General features: G+C 34.1%; 1 protein-coding gene across 3 annotated transcripts in view; it reads right to left on the reverse strand.

The window, feature by feature from the left end:
- The window catches only part of CSMD3 (CUB and Sushi multiple domains 3), a 1,097,518-nt gene that overhangs the window by 157,099 nt on the left and 912,942 nt on the right, over window positions 1-27,477 (reverse strand). For 2 of the 3 annotated variants that reach the window (XM_060116494.1, XM_060116493.1), the window contains 4 exons: window positions 13,975-14,088; window positions 13,373-13,468; window positions 11,569-11,772; window positions 1,610-1,734 (listed from right to left, as the gene is read on the reverse strand). In XM_060116494.1, the coding sequence (XP_059972477.1) occupies window positions 1,610-1,734; window positions 11,569-11,772; window positions 13,373-13,468; window positions 13,975-14,088 (539 nt within the window). The remainder of the gene's footprint in view (window positions 1-1,609; window positions 1,735-11,568; window positions 11,773-13,372; window positions 13,469-13,974; window positions 14,089-27,477) is intronic. The other variant, XM_060116495.1, reaches the window with a different exon arrangement.

Raw genomic sequence — 27,477 nt, forward strand, 5'->3', positions numbered from 1 at the left:
ATAAATTCGAAAAGTTTGTTATTTTTACTGAAAATTGTACTTCTATCTAATTTCAGGTTTAATGAATGATGCCTTGGCTACTTTTTCCATGACTGATATATATCTCAAGTTTCTAAAGCAAAACCCTATGACTCAATTGGAGAAACAGTCAAGTTATTTTTATAAAATATAGACTATGTAATACTTTGTGAAGCATAATTGTGTTCCATGGGGTAAATACTGACTCAGCAGTAAAATGCTATCAACTTAACCAGAAATAATTTCCTTCTCAAACAGAGTAGCTGGTCAAATTGCTCCCCCCACAAAATGGTCACAATTGAAGTAATATGGTAGATACTGTTGACCGTCTATAGAATAGCATTCTTCATCTTTGCTGACAGAGAATGGTTTTGTTCAATTAAATGAGAGCTGTGTACACCAGAGAAGGCTAAGCCCCTTGCCTGATCCAGGTACCTAATCTTAATTTTTTTAAGACAAATCATAGTAAATCTTTTGTTATTGCCCAGTGTATGGCTTAAAAATGGGTACCATTGTAATTTTGGTCCATAGGACAGGAGGGAAAGTCTGCTGGAAGGTTTCTTGAAAAGTTCTCTTAAGTGTTACAAAAGTACATAAAATAGAGAGATTCCATTTTGTCTATTGGCCATTGATGTGGAAGCCTGTTTGCCTAGAGCTTTTGTAGCCATCTCAAAACCATGAGAAAGGAAGTCCAAGAACTAAGCCAACATGCTAAGAATAGCAGAACAGAGAGATGGACAAAAAACCTGGGTCAGGAATTACACGACTGAACCTCTGAAATAAACAATGCTTAAAGCATCCTACTCAAAGTTTCCATGTTATGTGGAGCAACACATTTTTCTTACCGCTTATGCTATCTTGAATTGGCTTTCTGTTACTTGCAGGTGAAAAAATTAATGGTAAGTATCTTTCTTTTCTTTTGCTTTTTCTTTTTTATTAGTTTCTGCTTTATAACAAAGTGAATCAGTCATAGATATACATCTGTTCCCACATCCCTTCCCTCATGCATCTCCCTCCCTCCCACCCTTCCCATCCCACCCCTCCAGGCGGTCACAAAGCACCGAGCTGATCTCCCTGTGCTCTGCGGCTGCTTCCCACTAGCTATCTACCTTACGTTTGGTAGTGTATATATGTCCATGTCTCTCTTTCACTTTGTTACAGCTTACCCTTCCCCCTCCCCATATCCTCAAGTCCATTTTCAAGTAGGTCTGTGTCTTTATTCCCGTTTTACCCCTAGGTTCTTCATGACATTTTTTAAAAATTCCATATATATGTGTTAGCATACGGTATTTGTCTTTCTCTTTCTGACTTACTTCACTCTGTATGACAGACTCTAGGTCTATCCACCTCATTACAAATAGCTCAGTTTCATTTCTTTTTATGGCTGAGTAATATTGCATTGTATATATGTGCCACATCTTCTTTATCCATTCATCCGATGATGGACACTTAGGTTGTTATCTTTCTTTTAAATTCAGCCACATCTGTCAAAAGCACTGGCTAAAATTCTAGAAATTACGTGCATCCTGTCATCTCTGAAAAAAATAACTTCAAATATACAATGAAAGAAGAAAAATTTAAATATTCTTACTTGAATGCCAGCTCCCTCTGGCACTGTCATCTTCCATACACAATTCAGATTGTTGTCATAAGGCTCAGGGTATCCAGGAGACAAAATAGTCCCTTTGCGCTTACTTAAAGTTCCACCACAGGGCACTGAAAGTAAAGCAAGCCAAGAAAGGGAGTTCATTCTAATGCAAAGAATTAAAATAGGAGAAAAGGTCAGAGATAACATCTTAGACAGATGCTAGACTTGCAAACACAACCAAATCATACTATGTTTTAAAACTCATAAGAACAATGAAATTTGTCTTCCTATAGCACAAAAACCTTTAAAAAATAATTAGACAACATTAATGGAAAACTTACAATGGCATATCTAAAGTCATACTATAATTAACTCAATAATAGCATATAATTTGTATTATATTGCTAACAAGTTCACTGACATGTGTTAAAAATTGTTCATATCTAGGTATAGAATTTTGGAAGAATTCTTACATTAGTTACTTTTCTCTTCATGTATCTTTTGAGTAGTAATGAAATCCTTTGCAGAGCAATACTGATGATGATAACAATTATGTTCTAACATTTATATACAGCCAATATACCAACACTCTTCTAAGCACTTTACATATTTTAACTCATTAAAGCTTCCCAACAGTCCAATGAGACATGAGTAAGTATTCTCCCCATCTTACAGCTGAGGAAATGGAGTCACTAACAGATTAAATAACTTGCCCAAGATCACATAGCTAGTCAGAGATGAAGACAGGATTTGAATACTGGTGGTTTGGCTCCACATTCATGTTCTTCAGTGGAAAGAAAATACTCAATATGGTTTCAGTCTGGTTATTGCCAGTACAACTACTACAAGAAAGAATAAGTATGGAGACCTGCTTTGATGTCAATAAAAGCTTCTAACAGTTTTAAAAGGTACTAATCTTAAAGCAAAATTCCTACACTGCTGGTAGCCTCAGCTTGATTCTGGGAATGACCCAGCTTATGATTTGAAACACGGTGTGACGTTGGACATGTTCCCTGAACTCTCCGAAACTCAGATGCCTTGTTTGTGAAATGGTAATGAAATTGTTACTGAGGGGCTTTTGTGGAAAATAAATAGGTATGATAATGTATATAAAGAAGCTAGCACACTGCTTGGAATGCAGTAAGAAATCAATGAATTATATTTCCTTTTGCTACAACTACTGTTATTTTAGATTCCAATGGCACTGTGATCCTTGGACATTTGTCCTAATCTGAATATAATGGTGAGATACCAGGATATATTTTTGTAATAATTTTTTTTAAAAGGTAATACTGTAGTTTTGTGCCACTTCTAAAACTGAATGCAAAAATCTAGGGTAATTACTCAAAAGAATACTATAAACTTTTTAAATTTTTAAACTTTTAAAACAGTGTGAGAAAGCATTTTTTTTTTTTAAGAAGATGTTGGGGGTAGGAGTTTATTAATTAATTTATTTATTTTTGCTCTGTTGGGTCTTCGTTTGTGCGAGGGCTTTTCTCTAGTTGTGGCAAGCAGGGGACACTCTTCATCGCGGCGCGCGGGCCTCTCACTGTCGCGGCCTCTCTTGTTGCGGAGCACAGGCTCCAGACGCGCAGGCTCAGTAGTTGTGGCTCATGGGCCTAGTTGCTCTGCGGCATGTGGGATCCTCCCAGACCGGGGCTCGAACCCGTGTTCCCTGCAGTAGCAGGCAGATTCTCAACCACTGCACCACCAGGGAAGCCCGAGAAAGCATTTTTAAAGAAATATTTTTTTAGCTCATCCTCCTTCTTCTGATGCTTTCAATGTAAATGCTGTAACACTGTGACCTACAACATCTTCTCATCTCTTTGTAACTACCGCCCCTCAGTGGTGGCATCCATTTCCATGTCATCTATAGATTATGACTACTAAATGTTTATCTCTAGCCATGACTTCTACCCAGAGTCCTACAATAATATATCGACTAAGTATCTCAAAATTCATACATCCAAAACAATACTTTTGAAATTCTCCCCCATCTATACTATTTGCCATCTCAGTAAATGTTACCACCTAATTGATCTTTCTTAATTTATCTTTCTTTTCAAATTCATATTTACATTTATATTCAATCTGTCAGCAAACTTTGTCAGCTCTATCTTAAAAATATATCCCAAAGTTTACCAGTTCTCATCACTGATCATGATCTTCCAATCTAAATCACCATTAAATTTTCCCTCCACTTCTGCAATAGTTTTCTATTCAGTCTTATTGCTTCTACTCACCCCCTGCCCCTTACACTAGCCACAGTGACTTTCCAGAAACTGAGATCACATCACTCTCTAGCTCAATGAATTCCCACACTACTTAGAAAAAATTCTAACTCTTCCCAGACTTTGAGGCTCCGTATGACTTGGCCTCTGCTCTCCCTCTCCAAACTCTTCTGTCACTCTTTCCATCATTCACTCTGTTCTAGACACGTGAGATTCTTGTTGTGGCTTGAACATGACTAGACCTTTCTCTTCCTCATAGTCTATACATGTGCTTACCTCCTTGACTTTTATTTATATACCTCCCAGCCCCCTTCATTCACCTCATCTGGATATAAAACAGCAACATGCCCTGGATGTCTTCCTCTAATCTTCAGCCTCTGCTTTACTTAGTATTTACCACTATCTGAACAAAATGTAAACTCCATAAGGGCAGAGGTCTTATCTTCTGATTCAAAGCTATGTTGCCAGTGCCTAGAAAGGGACCTGACACTTGGTAAGCACGAAATAAGTGCTCGTTAAATAAATTATTGAGTGACTGGTTGTATATCTGTGATATCTGTGATATATCTTGTGATTACAAGTTACTTTTTTACCATTCCTGCATCATTCCTTTCTCCCAGTATTTTCCTAAACAAACCATATTTAATTCTACTTCAATCATTCTTATTTTTACCAACAAAATATTACATTATAAAAGTATTCCCAGATATGCATTACCACATAATAATGTTTTACAAAGTTTTACTTCCCATGTATATAACTTAGCCTAACATTTCTTTTCTATTTTAAAAAGGATGTATTATAAAGTTACCTTCTAATCAGTATTATACAACATAACATATAGATTAAGAGAACAAACTTTAGAATCAAGCAACCTGGGTTCAAATATTAATTCTTCTTTTGTTTCTAAACCATAGGGGTTTTACTATCTACAAAAGAGAAATAGTATTCTTATCTTACTCCTGGCATTGGTGTCAATATTAAATGAGATAATGCTTAACAGCATACAAATACTAGTAACTCATACAAATACTAGTAAATGCTATTCAGTATTATATTTAATAAGTTTTTTATGGTTGAATGGATGGGTGAATAAATTAATCAATGAATGAGGATTCAGATATTGTATATATTTTTTCATCTATTTCTTTCCCACTCTGAGAAAAGATGGCACAGACATGGGTTGCCTTGGAGTCAATACAAGTGAAAATGGTTCTTTCTGGTTCTCTAAAGGACTTGCAAAAACAAAGCCTGATAAGGGTGATGGGATAAGCAGCTAATTAAAGACTTCTCCATAAGGTGGGGGGTAAGTGGCAGGTTCAGGGGCTTCTCAAAAGATACCTCCCATTAACAGAAGTACTTACGTCTAAGGCCACATATTGTCAGAGCTATTAGTGGCTACAGGGTGTTATCACAGAGTCTCAGAGGGAGGAGAGTTTGGGATTTTAAGAGACTAAAAATTTTAAGAAATCTGAAGTGTAACAAGGTCAAATTTGGAAGATAAAACTCAGTCTTCATCAACTTTTTCAAGTTTACCTCTATTCCAAGTCCAATGTTCTTATTAAAATATTATTGTACTTTATTGTAATTTACCTAAGAACGACTTGATATGACAGATTTGTACAAGATTATTAAATATTGTTTTCTTATGCAGGTTAGTTAAATTTGTGGATCCCCTTAGTATTTGACCATTTTAACTATAAGTACAACTTGCACATCATGTCTAATGGGGCTGCTTTCAAGCCAATAGTTTAATTTTAGTATGTCGATTTTTTTGCAAAATTATTCAACATTGTATTCTGTTCTACTATGACAGAAAAAATGAAAGTGTTGATAGCAGTAGTAAGAACTGTGAAACTGAAACAATTACAATTGAGATGGAAATCAATAGAAATGTAGGGCACTGTTTTCTTTTGGTTTCAGTTGGATGCTCACTTGGTTTAAGGTGTTAACTGAGTATTCATTGAACTAGTGAAGGCAGAGAAAATATAATCATTATGTATAATACCCTGAATAGACTGTCAAAGATTATATCTAAACTGCAAAGTATCAATAGAGAACTTGTTCTTTCTAAGAATAAAATTAACCATGTAATATGTAAATCTACCTATGCATCTCTCCTATCGATTCTCAAAAAAGTCTTGTGGCTTCAAGATGGCTTGTAAAAGTCTAAGCAAGCAAAGTGAGCAAGAGTATCACCATGCGGTGAAAGACTGAAGTTAAAACTACATGGACCCTGGATTTGGGAAGTTGGCCAGTTGTTCTACCTCTACAAAAATTCATGAAATCATCACACTTATTTGCTAAAATCCATTCATTGAACAAATGTTTACTGAACACCTCTTGTATGTCAGGTCCTCTTTCTGTTGAGCAATAAACAGAATAGAGTGGCAGGGAGAGGAGGGCAAGAAATATTAGGAAAATAAACAAATTATATATAATCTGGTGAGTGGTTGCTGTAAAGAAAAAAAAAAGGCAGGATAAGGGTATAGAGAACGAATGGAGGATGAGTAGCAGAAAATTATTTTAGATAGGATGGCCAAGGAAGACAGTCAGGTGAAAGCTTGAATGAAGCAATGCAGTAAGCCCAAAAGGTATTTTGGGGATGCATGTTCCAAGGAGAAAAAAATAGAAAGTTCAAAGGCCTTGAAGCAGTTAAAATTTTATCCAGATAACAAATATTGAAAATGAACACAAATTAAAGATAATTCTTTGATATCAACCTAAGATAACTCTGCACTTGACTCTCATATTTGAATTTTTAAGACATCAAGCCTTTTTGTTTTTTTGAACTTTTGAACACTTAAAGGCAAAATCATTTTTATTCATAACATTTGAAACTAAAAATATTTATAGTTAAAAATAGAAATGCAAAGTATATTTTCATTTATGTAAAGATTAGCAGTGGGACCAAATGGTAAAACCTAAACTGAGCTATCATCTGAATGTCATTTAGAATCTATTTCTTGTCTCACACAAATCTCATATGTCCTTCTGTTATATATTCGATTTTCTGGATTTACACCTGTTCTACAAGGTATACATTATTTTTTAAGTGGCATAAGGTAATATATCCTTTTTGTGTGATCTTGGCAGGAAACAGAAGTCATCTGATACAATTTTCTTCTGTCTCTAAGTATGTGCTTTCAAAACAATGCAACAGAAATATAAGAGGTAGGGTGTTTTATGTTTAAAGACCCTCCATAGATGCAGTGACATGTTTCTTAAAAAGCCCAGGGACCTGCAGATAGATGGGCTTTTGACAGAGGTGGTGTAATGGCTCCTGAGTCCCTCATGTTTTGCCCTTAAAAGTAAAAAGTGAGGCTGAATCCATGCTAGGGACAGTCCACTAGCATTTACTCCTGAAGTTGAATGTCAGCCATAGCATGGTCTCAAAGTTTTTCAAAGGCTTTAATGCCTGGTAGGAGTGCCAGTCCTTGCTGAAATGAATCTATAATCAAATGGCCTGAGCTTCCTTTTCTTTACATGGATTTTTATTTCTTATGGCAAGAACACTAGGATTAGTCAACTGACACATATGACATATGAAAAAGCTTTGTAATAATCATGTAGAATAGGGGTTTTCTTCTGCTTTAAACAAAAATGGTTTATGTGTACAGTGTAAAGTTCTTATTCTCTACTCTCCATCTCACAGAATATTCTATTTTTCTCTTTCCCCTTTTAAACTGTTCTTTCATGTTTCTTTTTTCTTCTTTAATGTCAGCTCATTTCTCCCTTTTATCTCTTTCTTCTTTCTAACTCTTGTCTCATCCTCATACCTCATGGACAAAAGAAAAAATATATATTTTGGATAATGTAATGTTTGAATATTTTAGGGTCAGAAGAAAATGCAGAGTGCACCCCTTGATTAAACACATATTTTTACAACTAATTAGATTTATAGTAATTATTATTTTAATTTTAAGTTTATTTTTATTTTAGATGCTTACAAACACTGAAAACAAACCAAATCATGAATATATGCCTATTGTTAGAACTCCGCTCCTTTTTAACCTATTGTCCTTAAATGTATAAATTGATGGAAAGAAATTTTACAATCCCCCTAAATAGCATATTCTAATAAATAAGTACTATTATCCTCTAGAAAATTGTCACTACATTTCCCCAAAGCCTTTCTGAAAATTTTAATTGAAAGAAAAATCTTGCCTTCAAGGAACTCTAAATTATTAGAATTAGAAAGAATGACAGAAGTCCATGCTTTTAGCCCTTTCCAAGATGGAAAAATCTTTGGTGGAAGATAATTTTTACATATAATAACTTTAAATTATTATTAAAACAAGATATCAACAAATGAAAATGAGTGATATCAAATCCTTTGTCAGCACTGCATATAAATTTTTTATCTTAGATCTAATACCTTGAGAACTGAAGTCTTATCTTCTGATTTTATGGTGGAGAATTTGGCAAACACAAAAACAACTTAATTTTTGAGTACTTAGATGATTCCAAGAACTATGACAAGGTTTTAAAACATCTAATAGCCACAATAAACCTATAACTTTCCTGTTTTATTGATATGGGAATTGAGAATCAGAGATTATGTAAAATTTCCAGGATCACCACAATTTCATGTTAAAGTCAAAGCCTAATATTACTACCCAAGACTTAATTAACCCTTATGCTGAGAACCTACTACAATTCCCAGTTATAAGGACTTATTCAGTTTTATATGATTCTTTACAACTTTTCTCCATTAATTAATACATTAACGTGATAAATACCTAAACAGAACTTTAATGAGTAATTCATGGATTTACATTTCACTGCTTTGCATATGTAGGTTCTTTGAACACTCTGAATAAACGAATGTTTTCAGTAATATTTAAAGATTAATGAGCTAGTTTATGCCTTTCCATAAGTCATCATATCACTCTACCTTTATAATTATCTTGAGGGAATTTTCATTGTATATATGAAATTAAATGAAGACAGCTACTTATCCAGTTATCTTCCATTATATGGTATTAATATTTTCTATCAGTATGTACATAAAGAAACTAAAAGTGACACAGAAATTATATAAATAATTACTGGGAAAAGTGAGGCAGAAATAATGAATGATTCCTGATATTTAGAGAGAAATATTTAAAAATCTATTGTGAGGCTAAAGAGATTTATTATCATATGTCTTTCTTCAATTATTAAACTGACTTAAAGCAATGTAATTTCTGATTTATACATGTTGTATGACTAATTTTGGCCTAGACATATAGGAACATTTCTCTCAGCTCATGGTCCTTTAGGATAATTTATTTATTAGTATTTTATAAGAGTATGGAGTCAATATATATTGTGGTTCCTAAGGAAGAACATTATCTATTTTCTCTTATGAGAGTATAAAAGTATGTAAAAAAGAAGGTCTCTTTGTTATGTTAACCATAGCTCTATGCTAGGTGCAAAATAGGAGGAACATCAAGTCCAGATGATTTATTCTCCTTTACTTGTTGATTGTCAAAAGTATAGTTGAACAGGTTAAGAAATTCCACATTATAAATAAGATATAGAATTCCAATTAGGAAATTAGTTTATTAGCCAAAACATAAAGAAAAGCAGTCTTCTATAATGTACATTGAGGTTTGGAGTCAGAAAACCTTATTTTCAAATCCTGCCCCTACTTTACTGCTTATTAGGTTATGTCACTTTAAAAGAAAACTGTTTTACTTCTCTAAGACTCAGCTTATTCATCTGTAAATTCTGAGAGTAACTTCTCCATAGATTTGCTGTGAGGATTTAATTAAATATGTATTTATATTACTCAGCATGAAACCTGGCAAATAGGAAGCATTAAGTAAGTGGTAATAATATTAGAAACTGGTTATTTAGCTGAAGGATGAGAAAGTTGAAGAGTCATTTACAGCTTTCCAGTGTTTTACATTATTTTTTTGTAGGGGGTTTTCAACAAACAAAAGAATAATAAAAGAATAGTTCACATTCCATTTATTGTAGCAGGAAGAACTAAAATACTGGTTGTAAGAAAAACACTCTGTAAAATATGCTAGGTATATCTCTTTTGGGAAGTGGTGATATCAAGTTCCTACAGAGATAAGTGACCATCAATCCTTCCTTTTTATTTATGATAGTCCCAACTTTTACCATTTTCCCAGCACAATTATTAATAACGTCCTGATTTGAATGGTAAAAGATTTAGAGCAGTTATGTCCTATACAAAGTACATGTTTGATAAATGCATATCACCAGACCTTATCTTTACTACTTCCTCAGTAATGAGTGTACATTCCATATAATTTCGATTAAAATCAATTTAGAATATATTTTATTCTAATTAAATATGAATTAACATTGTATTAATCTGTATTAAAATATGGTAAAATGTGTTTTAAAAAGTTAAAAATAAAAACTATTGACACGTAATTTCTTTTCAGGTATGGCAAGAAGTGTTATTAAAAATAGATTTTATAGGGCTTCCCTGGTGGCACAGTGGTTGAGAGTCCGCCTGCCGATGCAGGGGACGCTGGTTCATGCCCCAATATGGGAGGATCCCGCGTGCCGCGGAGCGGCTGGGCCCGTGAGACATGGCCACTGAGCCTGCGCGTCCGGAGCCTGTGCTCCGCAACGGGAGAGGCCACAGCAGTGAGCGGCCCGTGTACCACAAAAAAAAAAAAAAAAAAAAAAAAAAAAAAAAAAGATTTTATATATTTATAAATGTATATGTCATATTGTTTATATGCACACTCATGTCTTCTCTATCAAAAAGTGGAGTATTGAGATTATTAAAATAAAGACAAAATTTTGCTTATCTTTTATTTTAAAACACCTTCCTTTCATTTTCCAAATCACATACCAATAAAGCTTTAATGAGAAAGAACTCATTAGAACTATTTCTTAACCTGAGATTAAGCTTTACTACGCTTTTAGTTTAATACTATATAATTAAAAATTTTAATTTCCAGATACGCTCTTGGAACAAAGAAGAAAGCAACTTCCCAACAGTCTACATTTTCCACACCCATGGAATTCTACAATATCCAAAAGTCATTGTAATGATCCTGAAATATGATAAGATTCTAAACTATTTTTATGGTTTAGAAAATGTTTTAATCTGCTTCAAATAACTTAGCAGTGCTAAGTTTATACAGTGTTTATTTTATTTAACAATATAAATTGGGTATAACATTACAAAAATATAGTTTGAAATAATGAGATTTATGGCTAACCCTACGCCATCTACTCATTCAAAGTGTTTCCATTTATATTTGTGAAAGACTGGGAAAAAAATCTTATTTTATATTTTTATACATACATATAATTTATAGAGAAGAGAAAAAACATTTATTTACTAATGCATATTTTCTAATTTTTTTGATGATAAAATACATCCAGAAAAATCAGCTTCTGTGATCCTTAAAAGATAGGTAAATTCCTTATATATTGGCATAGAAATCTTTGCATAAACTTTTAAAAATGAAAAGTAATATTTATTTCAAAGGATGGTAGCACATAATAATTCCATATAATAGCATTCCAATTCTGTGTTATTGGAAATATGTACGTATATTTTCATTGATTGCATTTCATCTCAATTGCATCAAAAAGCCACTCTAATTTGCATATTTAGATACATCATAACTAATAAATTGTTTAAAATTAATGTAAAACTATTATATTTGAAACAAATATTGAAAGATGCATGATAACTAATTTTGATATACAATATGTACAATCACAAAGCATATAAATTTATAAACTTACCAATACAGGTAGGTAAGGAATCATTCCACTGGGCCAAAGAATTTGGCACTGTATCACACCTAATTGCAAAGGATCCATGGAGAATATATCCAGGATTACATTCAAAAAGAACCAATGAACCAACTGCAAATTCATTGCCAATCCTTCTTCCAAACCTTGGTTCAGGCACAGAACTGCATTGTGTAGAACTTGTTCTAGGAACAGCTGCGTACAAATAATTGTTGACTTTAATTTCATATTTGGTAGAGAAATAGAGATTTCAAAATGAAACTGTGCAAACAGATTTCAAAGAAATCTTCAACAACTTGAACTTTAGTTAACAGTTTGAATACACTTATAAAAGTTTATACATAGTGAAATACAATTCAAAATGAATAAATATTGCTACTGTCATTAAGATTTTTTATTTAAAAACATTTCACTTTTGATCCTTTAAACAACATCGTTTAAGGTTTTTTTTTCTGTTTTTTGTTTGACCACACTCTTATCAATATAAGAATGTAGCTTGAGTAAGATATTTCAATTTATGGAATCATAGCAAAAAGATACATCTTTTTTTTTCTTTTTAAATGGAATACCAAGCTTACAAAAAACAGATGTCAGGTTACATAAGGTAATGTCAAGGTTTTTTTTACAGTATTTGGTCCCTAAAAACATAGATTTAAAAAAACAAACACAGCACTTGATTAATTTCATAGCATGTTCATAAACTTGGTTGTTCAAAATATGTTTGTTATTGATGAAGACAATACATTCAGGTTAGACAGAAGTCAGACAGATTAACAACAATAGAAGTTTTATTTTACTAATCATACAATATCAAATTTGAAATTGCTTTTAGGCTTTATAGGTATGTCCTTCAATAGTGATTTTTTTTTGATTAAGTAAAATAGAATGATAACAGGATGTTTTTTCTTTTTAAAACACATACAGATGGGATTAAGGAATTTGATAACAGCCCCAAAAAAATGATAGGATGAATTCCAAATAGACAGATTCCTCATATGTGACTTGAGTGAAAATAACTTCATTTGTTAGAGTGCCTTTTAAAATTCATAATACCACAAATTGTTTACAGAGGGAATACTATTAAGAATGAAACAGTATAATATTATAGCCAATATTATAATTGGAATAAGAGGGTTTAATAAGAATATCAAACCACTAATGTTTATAAATTTATTAGGAATAAAGTTCAAGATACATTTGAGAATAACAACTACATGATCATACATAATTCAAACAAAATATTCAGATGATAGGTCTTAATTTAGTTTTATATAATGTGGAAGTGTGTCTATAAAAGGTGACAAAAAACTATGTAAACTGACTTTGAATTGCACAAAAATATTTAATAGTCATGAAGAAAGTTTGAATTCTCCTAAGAGAATGAGAGACTAAAATTTTAGAGTGGAGTAATGATTTCCTTGGTATGTCTAAGTACATCAGCACAAAAAGTTTGTATATTTTTAATTTAGAATGCTAGACTCTGAGGAAATAGAATATGTAGAGTGAAGAATTGTCAAAAAAACACACCAGATGTTTTGAAAACTATGTTGGGAGGAAGGAAAAGCATGCAGCTAACTTGAGAATGATGATGGAAGCAATAGGTCTTTTTTGACTTTGGTCAAAGTAATAGTGCTCTAATAATGGGGGAGGGGACAGGGCAAAACTGTTTTTAAAAAAACACACAACTTTTATCTCTCCTATATGGTTATGAGGATCTCATCATTCAATAACTCTGGACATAGCATGGAAACTGATATCATTCCTTAGTGTGTTTCTATGCTACACGGTCACTTACCTTGATAAACAAAGTGAAATCCCTTAGCTGTTACTGGTCCAATTGAAGTAAATCGAATTGTGATCTGATTACCTGAACTCAGTGGAAGTGATTCTCCTACTCAACAAAACAAACACTAAGATATCATAAATAATTTCATTCAGTACACCTAACAAATGATATTAATTTATACTGTCATTTGAAAACGTCAATCTATGTTCTATTAAATTACTTTACTATATCCTACCACTGACAATATATTTTCTTTGGGTTCAGCTTCAATTGTAACCTTTTTACTGGAAGGCTTTTATTACATTTTGATAATATTGCCTCAATAATATTGCCTCATTCTGTAAAGAATCTTTAAATATTACATTAAACACTACAGACTAAGTGACCAAGTACTATATTTACTTGATTACAATCCCAGAAAATAGTTGGTTATATTTTTCTCAAGAATTTGAATTATTCTTGTGTTTCTATTCTTTTTTAAAAAATAAAAAATGATTCTATTTTCAGTTTATTTCTAATATGGATGACATAAATCTCAACTTTCACTACAATACCAATCAAAGTCAGTCTTAAATCAATTACTGATGCATGGCAGTTCTATTAAAGGATACCTGAATGGGATCCTGAGAGGGAAGATAACAGAGAAGATTGCTGAGTTGGCCCATCATACACCTCAACAACATCGTGGAGTGATGTCTGGAAAAATACAAACTGGCCAAACACCACTGATCAACGGGAGCCAGGAGAAGCAAACAAATCACCAACCATCCAAAAATGAAAACAAAAAACAAAAACAAAAAAATAGAAAGAGGAGGAGAGAGAGAACAAAGTATTACAATTTAATAGTCATCTTTTTTTTTTTTCTACCTTTAAAAGAGGATGCGTGCCAATTGGTTGATATGCCTGACACATGTACTTCAGGTCATAAAAGTAATGACCATGGCCTAAAAGCAATAAAATTGTAAGAAGATTATTTTTTAAATTAAATTAAATGGGTATAACATTTAATTTAGCTCAGAAATCATAAGGTTGGTGATTAATACTGTATAATAACTACTTTTTAATTTTTCTATTGGTAGATTCTTTTCACTTTGTGACTCTCTTCTCTTTTTCTAAAATTTTTTCCTCTTTTAGATGACATAGACAAAGTTTTAGTTTAGGGGATTTATTGTAGATTGCTTTTAAAATGCTATTCCATTATAAATAATAGTGCCACAAGAAAAATATCAGCAATATACTTCTAAGGTATAGCATTTAATTAACATTCTAAAAATGATCCCTAAACATTTATTGTTAATCCTCTGCCAAAATAAAGACATATTATTTATGATTCCTCAGCAACTGAGATATTTTAATTTCAATTGAGATATAAAATTCTACAGAGTGATTGCTTTTTCATGGTAAGTACAGATCTGATGTACTTACCAACAGAGTTTTATAAATGTCTCCTTTTTACTTCATTTTGTACTTTTCCTTTAAGAATATATTAACTTTACATGCAGAAACTACCAAAACTATAACTTAAAAGAAAGAACCTGTTACAGAGCAGAAATCAACTAGTGTTTTGTGATTTTAAAAAGAGAAATAGGTAATAAAATTCATCCTTAAAACACTTCATTGAATAGAAAAATTGTGGGGTTTAAAAGACTATGATTTTTCAGAAGTTTAATAATGTAAAAAAGCAAGGTAACTTTTATAAATTCAACATTATATTACTGTCATTGAACCTATACATTGTACAAATATATATATATATATATATATTTAAAGTTCTTCATATTTTACCCCTTAAATCAAGGTTATGGTCATCCTATGGTGGTCATATGAAGACAGGCTTGTTCATTTGAAACATGCTGAGTTTTGCATTTGAAGCCACACACATAATACTGTATACAAAGCTACACATATATATATTTTTTGGCCTGCTAAAATAAGCTGTTGATCTCAGTCCAGTTCTTTGTGGGGTAAAAGAAAACAAACACAGAGTGTTGTTACTTTCAATAATTCCTGAACCTTAGAGGGCTGACATTCATAAATGATCCTCCTTAAAATATGACGTCATGGAAACAAATTTATGTTTCTATCAAATCACATACATGTAGTCAATTATTTTAATGGTTTACAAGTCATATGAAAATTTTCCAGTTCGACCTTTATAAAATATCCATATTTGATAGTCTACCAAATCCCAAGTTATTTCAAAAATACTCCTAAAAATATTAAGAAATTTTTTGTTTTCTGTTTTTGCATTTGTTTAGATTGGTGTTTGGATGATCTGTTTTCAAATGTGTCTTTTAAAGTTTCTATTAAAATGCAGATGTTGCCATTGCCTTTCTAAGTGCCCCGTCATCCCCCCAAAAACCAAAGTAGAATAATCACAAGAACTTTGCTAAACCAAGTACGCTGTGCAACAAGACTCTTGATAGATAACATTCTTTCTCTGTATCTTTCTGGGAAGTCATTAGGGAAAAAGTGTCAAAATTCAACATCCTTTACCTCTGTCTTCCTAAATATCTCAAATATTCCATTAGGAAACATGTCCAATTTCCAAGCAAACCACTATATTTACAAACAACATCTAAAACAACCAATATACACAGTGATCTAAGATCTTTTTCTAAGGAAAAAGGAAAAAAAATACTCCCTCTTTTCTTCTTGTTTGTAGGCTTCTTGTTCTCAAATATTACTTCTCTACAGATAGACCAGTTTTGTGTCACCTGTAAATTGGGTATGTTGAGACTATAACTTTTAATAATATCGTCAGTAACACCATATATTTGCATCATATTACGTAAAGAAAACTGTAGGGCACTCCCTTTTGAGTGATGTTAGTTTGTAATTTATTGTAGTAATTCTGTGATGAGATTGGGGAGAATTGAGAAGGGTAGGTGGTGAGGGAGTTGAGTGTTGAATCTTCCTTTATTAATCAATCAGTATGCTACATCTCTTCAACTGCAACCTTAGTCTGCCATAATATGGCCAATGGAAATTTTAAGTTAAAAATAGCTTTTATTAGGAAAAAACTCTGAGAGGGTACTGAATCATTATACGAAAGATGAAATTTTAAAGTACATGTTGAATAAGTGTTTTGTAGTATGAAGAATCAAGAACACTTGCATAGTGATCTTATTTCCTACACATTATCAGGTTAACTATTGTCTTACAAAACAGATATGTTACAATTCTGAACCATATCTCCCCTGATAAGTCAGAATCTCAAGAATTAAATGGTTACTCCAATGTTTGCTTCCTCATTCTGCCTCTAAATGTCTAAATTTACTTAGTTTTCTTATCTTCAGATAACAGTAGGTCTTTGCTTCTAAAACGTTGTGAATAGCCAACCTCACCCTTTGCATAGTTGAGACTAAAGTAGGAAACAAAAATGTAAAGATTTTAAGGTGAACCAAAAGGTAACAACTAGTTGGATGTTGTTTTCTGGTAAGCAAGACATTGTCTAGTACATCATTCTGGGTCCCCTGTGTTTACGGGGGCTGTGGTATAATGCAAAGGATTATTATTATCCAATAGACAGAACTATTTTATATCTGTTTGTAAATTCATTTCAGTATTCCATCTGCCTGTCTATCTATCTATCTATCCATCCATCCATTCATTCAACCATCAATCTATATTTGGTTCTTTGAATTCTTTCTTGAAACACTGTAACGTCTTACAGGGTCCCTCATTAATTAATGAGTTAAATAAAAATTTTAACATGTTTATTTTATATTTGTATGGCAGCCATGATTATGCCCTCTTAAAAAAAATTAAAAAAAAAAAAACCTTTAACACTGATCTACAAACTAGTACCTCAACCTAATAGCTGGACCACCATTTTTTTTTCCCTAAGGCTAAAATTAACCCCTGAAGTCTGGGCTGACCATGCTTTCTGGAATGATTAACAACCCTCTTCTTTTTCTTAGTTTCCAACAGAGGTACAGAATTCTTTGCATCTCAGCTCCAAACTCTTCTTTCTCTTTCTCTGGAGATTTGCATGTCGATATCAAAAGCATTTTGCTCTCAAGCTATTAGAATAGGTTATAAACACTAAGCTGTTTCTTAAATGAGACACCATTTTAAGGAAGTTTCTCCTTCTTTAAGCATAATAGATGTTAAGAATAATGTCTCTAACTCTTTTGTTAAAAATCCATTTTCATAATGTTATATGTATCACTGCAAGCTAGACACAGGAAGAAAGGGAAGCTTAGTAAGGTAGAAATAACATGTAAAAATCTCTACAAACAAGCCAATGCAAATAATCTATTATTAAACCTGAAACTACTTCCAAGCCTCTTATTTCCCATATATTTTATCCTACAATACAGTTTATTAATTCAACTAATATTTGTTGATTCTATGAGGTACCAGGAACTGAGCTAAATGCTGGGGTTAAAAAGTGACTAATACAGAAAGGGCCCCATTAATTATATTTGTGGTCATTTAGGTGGCAGCTTACCTTTATTCTATGTATGATAAGATGTTAGATTAGCCAATTAAATTAATTATAAACCAACAATGGTACTTTGGGCACATCTTTCCATACAGATCATTGGTATGCTAATCGTTTAATCCATTCTTCAAAGCAAGTCCTCTACCAGCAACTTCTAATGGGCAACATTTGGGCGGAGACCCAGACTTCATTTTAAAGAAATCCATAATTTAGATTTGTAAGAATCACTTAAATAGAGGAAACCTCTAACTTAGATTATATTGGCTAGGATATTTACCCAACTTTAAAATTTGCTCTCCCATGAGCAAATAAACTCAGAATGAAACCAGGCATTGTGTCTATTTACTCTTCTTTGTATATGAAATAAGGTTTGCTTGACATTTAAAAGTATCATATTCAACCAAGACAAAGAGGCAGGGTTCCATTTACTGAGAAGGTCTTCATGGTTTAAGTATTCAACAAACTTAACTTACAAAGAGCTTTTGTTTCTTGTTCTACACCAAGCACTTTCAAACCCTTTCTCCTTTAATCATGTTCATTTAACTCCTAAGACTTTGTCCATTCTGCTTAATTTAGCCATTTCAAATGTAAGTCAATAAATAATGAGAGGCCTGGGATGGCAGAAAGAAACTCCAGAGCATTAGGAGTTAACTGTGAGAATACTCTGTGCATACCAAGAGTCTCTCTGAAAATATCATTGTGGGAAACAGTATAGTGGGTGCTTAGGGTATGACACAACACACTAAATAATGTAGTGCCCAGAGGGGTGGGCATTAGTCTAAAATATGAATCAACAGAAAAAAGAAGTTAAAGCTCCCTTTTCCACTAAACTCTACTATGGATATGGCTGAAATGTACTGCCACTGCCTAAGTAAGTCAGGAATTTTGGATGTTACACTTAATTTTTGTGCCATCAAAATAACACTGTACAGACAGCCTCTTCAATAAGTGGTGCTGGGAAAACTGGACAGCTACATGTAAAAGAATGAAATTAGAACACTCCCTAACACCATACACAAAAATAAACTCAAGATGGATTAAAGACCTAAATGTAAGGCCAGACACTATCAAACTCTTAGAGGAAAACATAGGCAGAACACTCTATGACATAAATCACAGCAAGATCCTTTTTGACCCACCTCCTAGAGAAATGGAAATAAAAACAAAAGTAAACACATGGGACCTAATGAAACTTAAAAGCTTTTGCACAGCAAAGGAAACCATAAACAAGACGAAAAGACAGCCCTCAGAATGGGAGAAAATATTTGCAAATGAAGCAACTGACAAAGAATTAATCTCCAAAATTTACAAGCAGCCCATGCAGCTCATGCAGCTCAATATCAAAAAAACAAACAACCTAATCCAAAAATGGGCAGAAGACCTAAATGGACATTTCTCCAAAGAAGATATACAGATTGCCAACAAATAAATGAAAGAATACTCAACATCATTAATCATTAGAGAAATGCAAATCAAAACTACAATGAGATATCATCTCACACTGGTCAGAATGGCCATCATCAAAAAATCTACAAACAATAAATGCTGGAGAAGGTGTGGAGAAAAGGGAACCCTCTTGCACTGTTGGTGGGAATGTAAATTGATACAGCCACTATGGAGAACAGTATGGAGGTTCCTTAAAAAACTAAAAATAGAGCTACCATATGACCCAGCAATCCCACTACTGGGCATATACCCTAAGAAAACCATAATTCAAAAAGAGTCATGTACCACAATGTTCATTGCAGCTCTATTTACAATAGCAGGACATGGAAGCAACCTAAGTGTCCATCGAAAGAGGAATGGATAAAGAAGATGTGGCACATATATATAATGGAATATTACTCAGCCATAAAAAGAAACAAAATTGAGTTATCTGTAGTGAGGTGAATGGACCTAGAGTCTGTCATACAGAGTGAAGTAAGTCAGAAAGAGAAAAACAAATACCATATGCTAACACATAAATATGGAATCTAAAATAAAAGAAAAAGAAAGGTCAAGAAGAACCTAGGGGCAATACGAGAATAAAGACACAGACCTACTAGGGAATGGACTTGAGGACACGGGGAGGGGGAAGGGTAAGCTGGGACGAAGTGAGAGAGTGGTCTGGACATATATACACTACCAAATGTAAAATATATAGCTAGTGGGAAGCAGCCGCATAGCAGAGGGAGACCAGTTAGGTGTCTTGTGACCACCTAGATGGGTGGGATAGGGAGGGTGGGAGGGAGGGAGACACAAGAGGGAAGAGATATGGGGATATATGTGTATGTATAACTGATTCACTTTGTTATAAAGCAGAAAGTAACACACCATTGTAAAGCAATTATACTCCAATAAAGAAGTTTAAAAAAAATAACACTTTACAGAGACTCAATGATTTGGCAATTAAATAACTTTAAATGAGGCTAATAAAACAAATGTGGATGTGGTTACTGTTATTCAGTGATCAGGATAAAAGTTATTGAATTAAAAACTAAAAATTGAGTTTATGCAAATAAAGAAGGGTTTCAGTTTTGTTTTGTCAAATTTGTTTTCCTCTCAGAAGGGAATAATTCTCAGGGTATCCCAATGGCATGCTAGTGTAGGGAGGAAAAAACTCAGAATCAGACTGGGCCATGACTAAGGGAACTGATCTAACCACTTCTGGGACAGGTGGTGAAGAGTTAAAATGTCTAAGAGACTGTGGTAAGTTCAGGTCTGATTCAAACTTGCTTTGACGCAAAAGGGTTCTAACTTGGTGGAGGAAGGCCCAGTAGGTCTTTCTGGGCATCAGTAGCTCTAGTAGTCAGATGGGTAGTACCTTATTGATTATGATGTCAAGGTACTACAATGACAAGATTTGTTAGCTCCGTGACAGAATGGTTTAAGCAGCTTAAAGACTGTCAGCATCTGCAGCTGAGCAGTTTTAGAGGACTAATATTTTCAAATAATCAATCTATGGGTCTGAAATGCCCTAACAACTGTCTACTGAAGAGTGAAGGATTCAGGTTCTGGAATCAGACTCTCAAGGATTGAACCTAGGATGAGCCACATGAGACAGTCACTTCACCTTTCCGTGCCTCAATATCCACATCTGTAAAATAGGGATAATACAAGTACCTAAGCTCACAGGATTGATGTGAATATTACATAAATTGATATTTGTAAAACACTTTGAACAGTATTTGAAACATAGTAATAAATAAGTTACTAATAACTCAGTTTTGTAAATATATATGTTACTAACTGAACCCAAATGTTTACTGATAGGCAAAATTTAATTGACCTTTGATGTTAAATAGCATATCTTTTCTAATTCTCTGCTTTCCATACATGCATATTTAGAACAAATGATAGAACTGATGGGTTAGAAGAGTATTACAGCTATTTAAACCAGGGTTTATTTGTCTTTTGAATTCAAAATGGCTATGTACTTCTCTAACTACTTGATTTTATATTCTATCCTTTTGGATGAAATATGAAAATGTAAATAGCAGCTCTCTATAAGGTCTAAGGAAAGGGCTACAAGGTGAGAGAGCATTCATCTTTTGTTTTGTTTACTCCCTTCACCTGAAGTCCATGCCGCTCTACTGCAAAGGCATTGAAACTCCATCACAAAAGAAATAATTTCACACAGAAGGGAGGCTGGGCAGAAAAAGAAATAGACATATACATATTCCTACTAGATCTCAGCTTGATTCTCAACATGCCTGGTACTCCTTTTGCAAAATCTACACATTCTTTTGTATTATACGAGTTCATTGTGATAATATTAGGCACTCAGCTTGTTGGTCGCTCCATTACAAATTTTTTAACAAGTCACCTCTGTTGTTCAGCTTGCATTTTATTCACCAGCACAACACAGAAGGGCACACACATGTGCACCCACACTACCAACAGAACAGAAATAAATAAGATTCAAATCAAGGATGTGTTTACAACTGGACTTGATTATGTGCAAAAGCATAAAAAATAACTGTTGGTGACATAATCTATCAAAAGTTTGTCTAACTTTATATGAATTTTGTCTCATACTTTCATCTCGTATGAATATTTCAAAACAATAGCGTAGAAATGTCCATGCATGCAAAAGGCTTCCTTTTACAATTAATAACATGTACAGAACTCTTTGCTCTCTGTATGCTCTGGCTGTGAAACTACTTGTGTAAATAGCTTCAAGGTTGCATTTTGGGATCACTATACTACCACTTGGATACCTCATGATTTTAAAGGCTCTGTCGCTTAAGGATGATTACAAGGTATCCAATTAAGTTTTCGAGTTGCACAACAATATGAGTGTACTTAGTGCCACTGAACTCTACAGTTAAATATGGTTAAAATAGTTATGTTTTATATTGTGTGACTTTTAGCACAATAAAAAACATTAAAAAACCTTCAATGTTATGAAAAATATATATAGATATATGTTAAATATATGACAATTTATTATTAATTTTACATCTTTATTGTAGTATAATTGCTTTAAAATGGTGTGTTAGTTTCTGCTTTATAACAAAGGGAATCCGTTATACATATCTCTTCCCTCTTGCATCTCCCTCCCTCCCACCCTCCCTATCCCACCCCTCTAGGTGGTCACAAAGCACCTAGCTGATCTCCCTGTGCTATGTGGCTGCTTCCCACTAGCTATTTATTTTACATTTGGTAGTGTATATATGTCCATGCCCATGCCACCCTCTCACTTTGTCACAGCTTACCCTTCCCCCTCCCCATATCCTCAAGTCCATGCTCTAGTAGGTCTGTGTCTTTATTCCTGTCTTACCCCTAGGTTCTTCATGATATTTTTTTTCTTAAATTCCAAATATATGACAATTTACTTTCAAAAGTTCTAAAAGGCAGAATTTTTAAAATCAGTCCCAAATAAAATTAGTGTGTTAATTATTTTTAGAACACCATCTAACACTAGAAAAATTTGGTAGAAGTTGCATTAATTGATGTAATAAGTGAGAGTTTCATCAGTATTTTGGGAAGTTTTACATTTTTATGTATCAGTGAGATTCCAAATACTCATGGTTATTATTATATTACAATACTATTAAACTATGAACTCACAATGAGGTGCATTATACTAATACAGCATTTTAGTTAAGGTGAGCCAAGTGAATCATGTATTAATTATCTAGGGGCTACTGTTGATACAATATCCACATGGAAGCTTGGCTCCATCGTGGATGCTGGGGCCAATTTTGCCCTAGAGCAAACAATCTCTAAATTCTAGGTTAGCAGCTCACAGAAAACAAACAAGTGCGGACACCAGAGGCAGGCATGGCACGTTAAAGCTGCTGCTGCCACCACGAAGAAGCCTATGTGCAAGCATAGGTCACTATCCACACCGACCCTCCCGGGAGCCTGTGCAGCCCGCCACTGCCAGGGTCCCGTGCTCCAGGGATAACTTCCCCGGAAGAATGCATGGCACGCCTCAGGCTGGTGCAATGTCACGCCGGCCTCTGCCGCCACAGGCTCATCCCGCATCTGTACCCCAACCTCCCCCCGGGCTGAGTGAGCGAGAGCCCCCGGATCAGCCGCTCCTTTAACCCCAACCTGTCTGAATGAAGAACAGACACCCTCAGGCGACCTACACTCAGAGGCAGGACCAAATCCAAAGCTGAACCCTAGGAGCTGCATGAACAAGGAAAAGAAAGGGAAATTTCTCCCAGGAGCTTCAGGAGCAGTGGATTAAACATCCACAATGAACTTGATGTACCCTGTATCTGTGGAACACCTGAATAGACAACAAATTATCCCAAATTGAGGAGGTAGACTTTGGGAGCAAAGATATATACTTTTTCCCCTTTTTCTCTTTTTGTGAGTGTGTATGTGTATGCTTCTCTGTGTGATTTTGTCTGTATATCTTTGCTTTTACCATTGTCCTAGGGTGCTGTCTGTCCATTTTTTTTTTAATTAAATTTTTTTTTCTTAATAATTATTTTTTATTTTACTTTATTTTATTTTATCCACTTTCTTTCTTTCTTTCTATCTGTTTTTTCTCCCTTTTATTCTGAGCCATGTGGATGAAAGGCTCTTGGTACTCCAGCCAGGCATCAGGGCTGTGCCTCTGAGGTGGGAGAGCCAAGTTCAGGACATTGGTCCAGAGAGATCTCCTAGCTCCATGTAATATCAAATGGCAAAAATCTCCCAGAGACCTCCATCTCAACCCCAAGACCCAGCTTCACTCAACGACAAGCAAGCTACAGGGCTGGACACCCTATGCCAAACAACTACCAAGACAGGAACACAACCCCATCCATTAGTAGAGAGGCTGCCTAAAATCATAATAAGGCCACAGACACCACAAAACACACAACCAGACATGGACCTGCCCACCAGAAAGACAAGATCCAGCCTCATCCACCAGAACACAGGCACTAGTCCCCTCCACCAGGAAGTCTACACAGCCCACTGGACCAACCTTAGCCACTGGGGACAGACACCAAAAACAACAGGAACTACGAACCTGCAGCCTGCAAAAAGGAGGCCCGAAACACAGTAAGTTAAGCAAAATGAGAAGACAGAAAAACACACAGCAGACGAAGGAGCAAGGAAAAAAAGCACCAGACCTAACTAATGAAGATGAAATAGGCAGTCTACCTGAAAAACAATTCAAAATAATGATAGTAAAGATGATCCAAATTTTGGAAATAGAATAGAGAAAATACAAGAAATGTGTAACAAGGACCTAGAAGAACTAAAGAGCAAACAAACAGTGATGAACAACACAATAAATGAAATTAAAAATTCTCTAGAAGGGATCAATAGAAGAATAACTGAGGCAGAAGAACGGATAAGTGACCTGGAAGATAAAATAGTGGAAATAACTACTGCAGAGCAGAATAAAGAAAAAAGAATGAAAAGAATTGAGGACAGTCTCAGAGACCTCTGGGACAACATTAAATGCACCAACATTCGAATTATAGGGGTCCCAGAAGAAGAAGAGAAAAAGAAAGGGACTGAGAAAATATTTGAAGAGATTATAGTTGAAAACTTCCCTAATATGTGAAAGGAAATAGTTAATCAAGTCCAGGAAGCACAGAGAGTCCCATACAGGATAAATCCAAGGAGAAACATGCCAAGGCACATATTAATCAAACTATCAAAAATTAAATACAAAGAAAAAATATTAAAAGCAGAAAGGGAAAAATGACAAATAACACACAAGGGAATCCCCATAAGGTTAACAGCTGATCTTTCAGCAGAAATTCTGCAAGCCAGAAGGGAGTGGCAGGACATATTTAATGTGATGAAGGACAAAAACCTACAAGCAAGATTACTCTACCCAGCAAGGATCTCATTCAGATTTGATGAAGAAATTAAAACCTTTACAGACAAGCAAAAGCTAAGAGAATTCAGCAACACCAAACCAGCTTTACAACAAATGCTAAAGGAACTTCTCTAGGCAGGAAACACAAGAGAAGGAAAACACCTACAATAACAAACCCAAAACAATTAAGAAAATGGTAATAGGAACATACATATCAATAATTACCTTAAATGTAAATGGATTAAATGCTCCAACCAAGAGACAGAGACTGGCTGAATGGATACAAAAACAAGACCCGTATATATGCTGTCTACAAGAGACCCACTTCAGACCTAGGGACACATACAGACTGAAAGTGAGAGGATGGAAAAAGATATTCCATGCAAATGGAAATCAAAAAAAGCTGGAGTACCAATTCTCATATCAGACAAAATAGACTTTAAAATGAAGACTATTAAAAGAGGCAAAGAGGACGCTACAAAATGATCAAGGGATCAATCCAAGAAGAAGATATAACAATTGTAAATATTTATGCACCCAACATAGGAGCACCTCAATACATAAGGTGAATACTAATAGCCATAAAAGGGGAAATCGACAATAACACAATCATAGTGGAAGACTGTAACACCCCACTTTCACCAGTGGACAGATCATCCAAAATGAAAATAAATAAGGAAACACAAGCTTTAAATGATACATTAAACAAGATGGACTTAATTGATATTTATAAGACATTCCATCCAAAAACAACAGAATACACATTTTTCTCAAGTGCTCATGGAACATTCTCCAGGATAGAGCATATCTTGGGTAACAAATCAAACCTTGGTAAATTTAAAAAAATTGAAATTGTATCAAGTATCTTTTCTGACCACAATGTTATGAGACTAGATATCAATTACAGGAAAAGATCTGTAAAAAATACAAACACATGGAGGCTAAACAATACACTACTTATTAACCAAGAGATCACTGAAGAAATCGAAGAGGAAATCAAAAAATACCTAGAAACAAATGACAATGAAAACACGACAACTGAAAACCTATGGGATGAAGCACAAACAGTTACAAGAGGGAAGTTTATAGCAATACAACCCCACCTTAAGAAACAGGAAACTTTTCAAATAAACAACCTAACATTAAACCTAAAGCAATTAGAGAAAGAAGAACAAAAAAATCCCACAATGTTAGCAGAAGGAAAGAAATCATAAAGATCAGATCAGAAATAAATGAAAAAGAAATGAAGGAAACAATAGCAAAGATCAATAAAACTAAAAGCTGGTTCTTTGAGAAGATAAACAAAATTGATAAACCATTAGCCAGACTCATCAAGAAAAAAAGGGAGAAGATGCAAATCAATAGAATTAGAAATGAAAAAGGAGAAGTAACAACTGACACTGCAGAATTACAAAGGATCATGACAGATTAATAGAAGCAACTCTGCCAAAAAAATGGACAACCTGGAAGAAATGGACAAATTCTTAGAAATGTGCAACCTTCCGAGAGTGTATCAGGAAGAAATAGAAAACATGAACAGACCAATCACAAGCACTGAAATGGAAAGTGTGATTAAAAATCTTCCAACAAACAAAAGCCCAGGACCAGATGGCTTCACAGGCAAATTCTATCAAACATTTAGAGAAGAGCTAGCACCCATCCTTCTCAAACTCTTCCAAAATATAGTAGAGGGAGGAACACTCCCAAACTCTTTCTACAAGGTCACCATAACCCTGATACCAAACCCAGACAAAGATGTCACAAAGAAAGAAAACTACAGGCCAATATCACTGGTGAAGATAGATGCAAAAATCCTCAAGAAAATACGAGCAAACAGAATCCAACAGCACATTAAAAGGATCATACACCATGATCAAGTGGGGCTTAAACCAGGAATGCAATGATTCTTCAATATCAATCTATGTGATACACCATATTAACAAATTGCAGCAGAAAAACTATATGATCATCTGAACAGATGCTGAGAAAGCTTTCGACAAAACTCAACACCCATTTATGATAAAAACCCTCCAGAACGTAGGCATAGAGGGAATTTTCCCCAACATTATAAAGGCCATATATGACAAACTCACAGCCAACATCGTCCTCAATGGTGAAAAACTGAAACCATTTCAACTAAGATCAGGAACAATACAAGGTTGCCCACTCTCACCACTATTATTCAACATAGTTTTGGAAGTTTTAGCCACAGCAATCAGAGAAGAAAAAGAAATAAAAGGAATCAAATCAGAAAAGAAGAAGTAAGGCTGTCACTGTTTGTAGATGACATGATTCTATACATAGAGAATCCTAAAGAAGCCACCAGAAAACTACTAGAGCTAATCAATGAATTTGGTAAAGTAGCAGGATACAAAATTAACGTACAGAAATCTCTAGGATTCCTAC

The sequence above is a fragment of the Mesoplodon densirostris genome, chromosome 13, assembly GCF_025265405.1.
Source record: "Mesoplodon densirostris isolate mMesDen1 chromosome 13, mMesDen1 primary haplotype, whole genome shotgun sequence".
Lineage (NCBI taxonomy): Eukaryota > Metazoa > Chordata > Mammalia > Artiodactyla > Ziphiidae > Mesoplodon > Mesoplodon densirostris.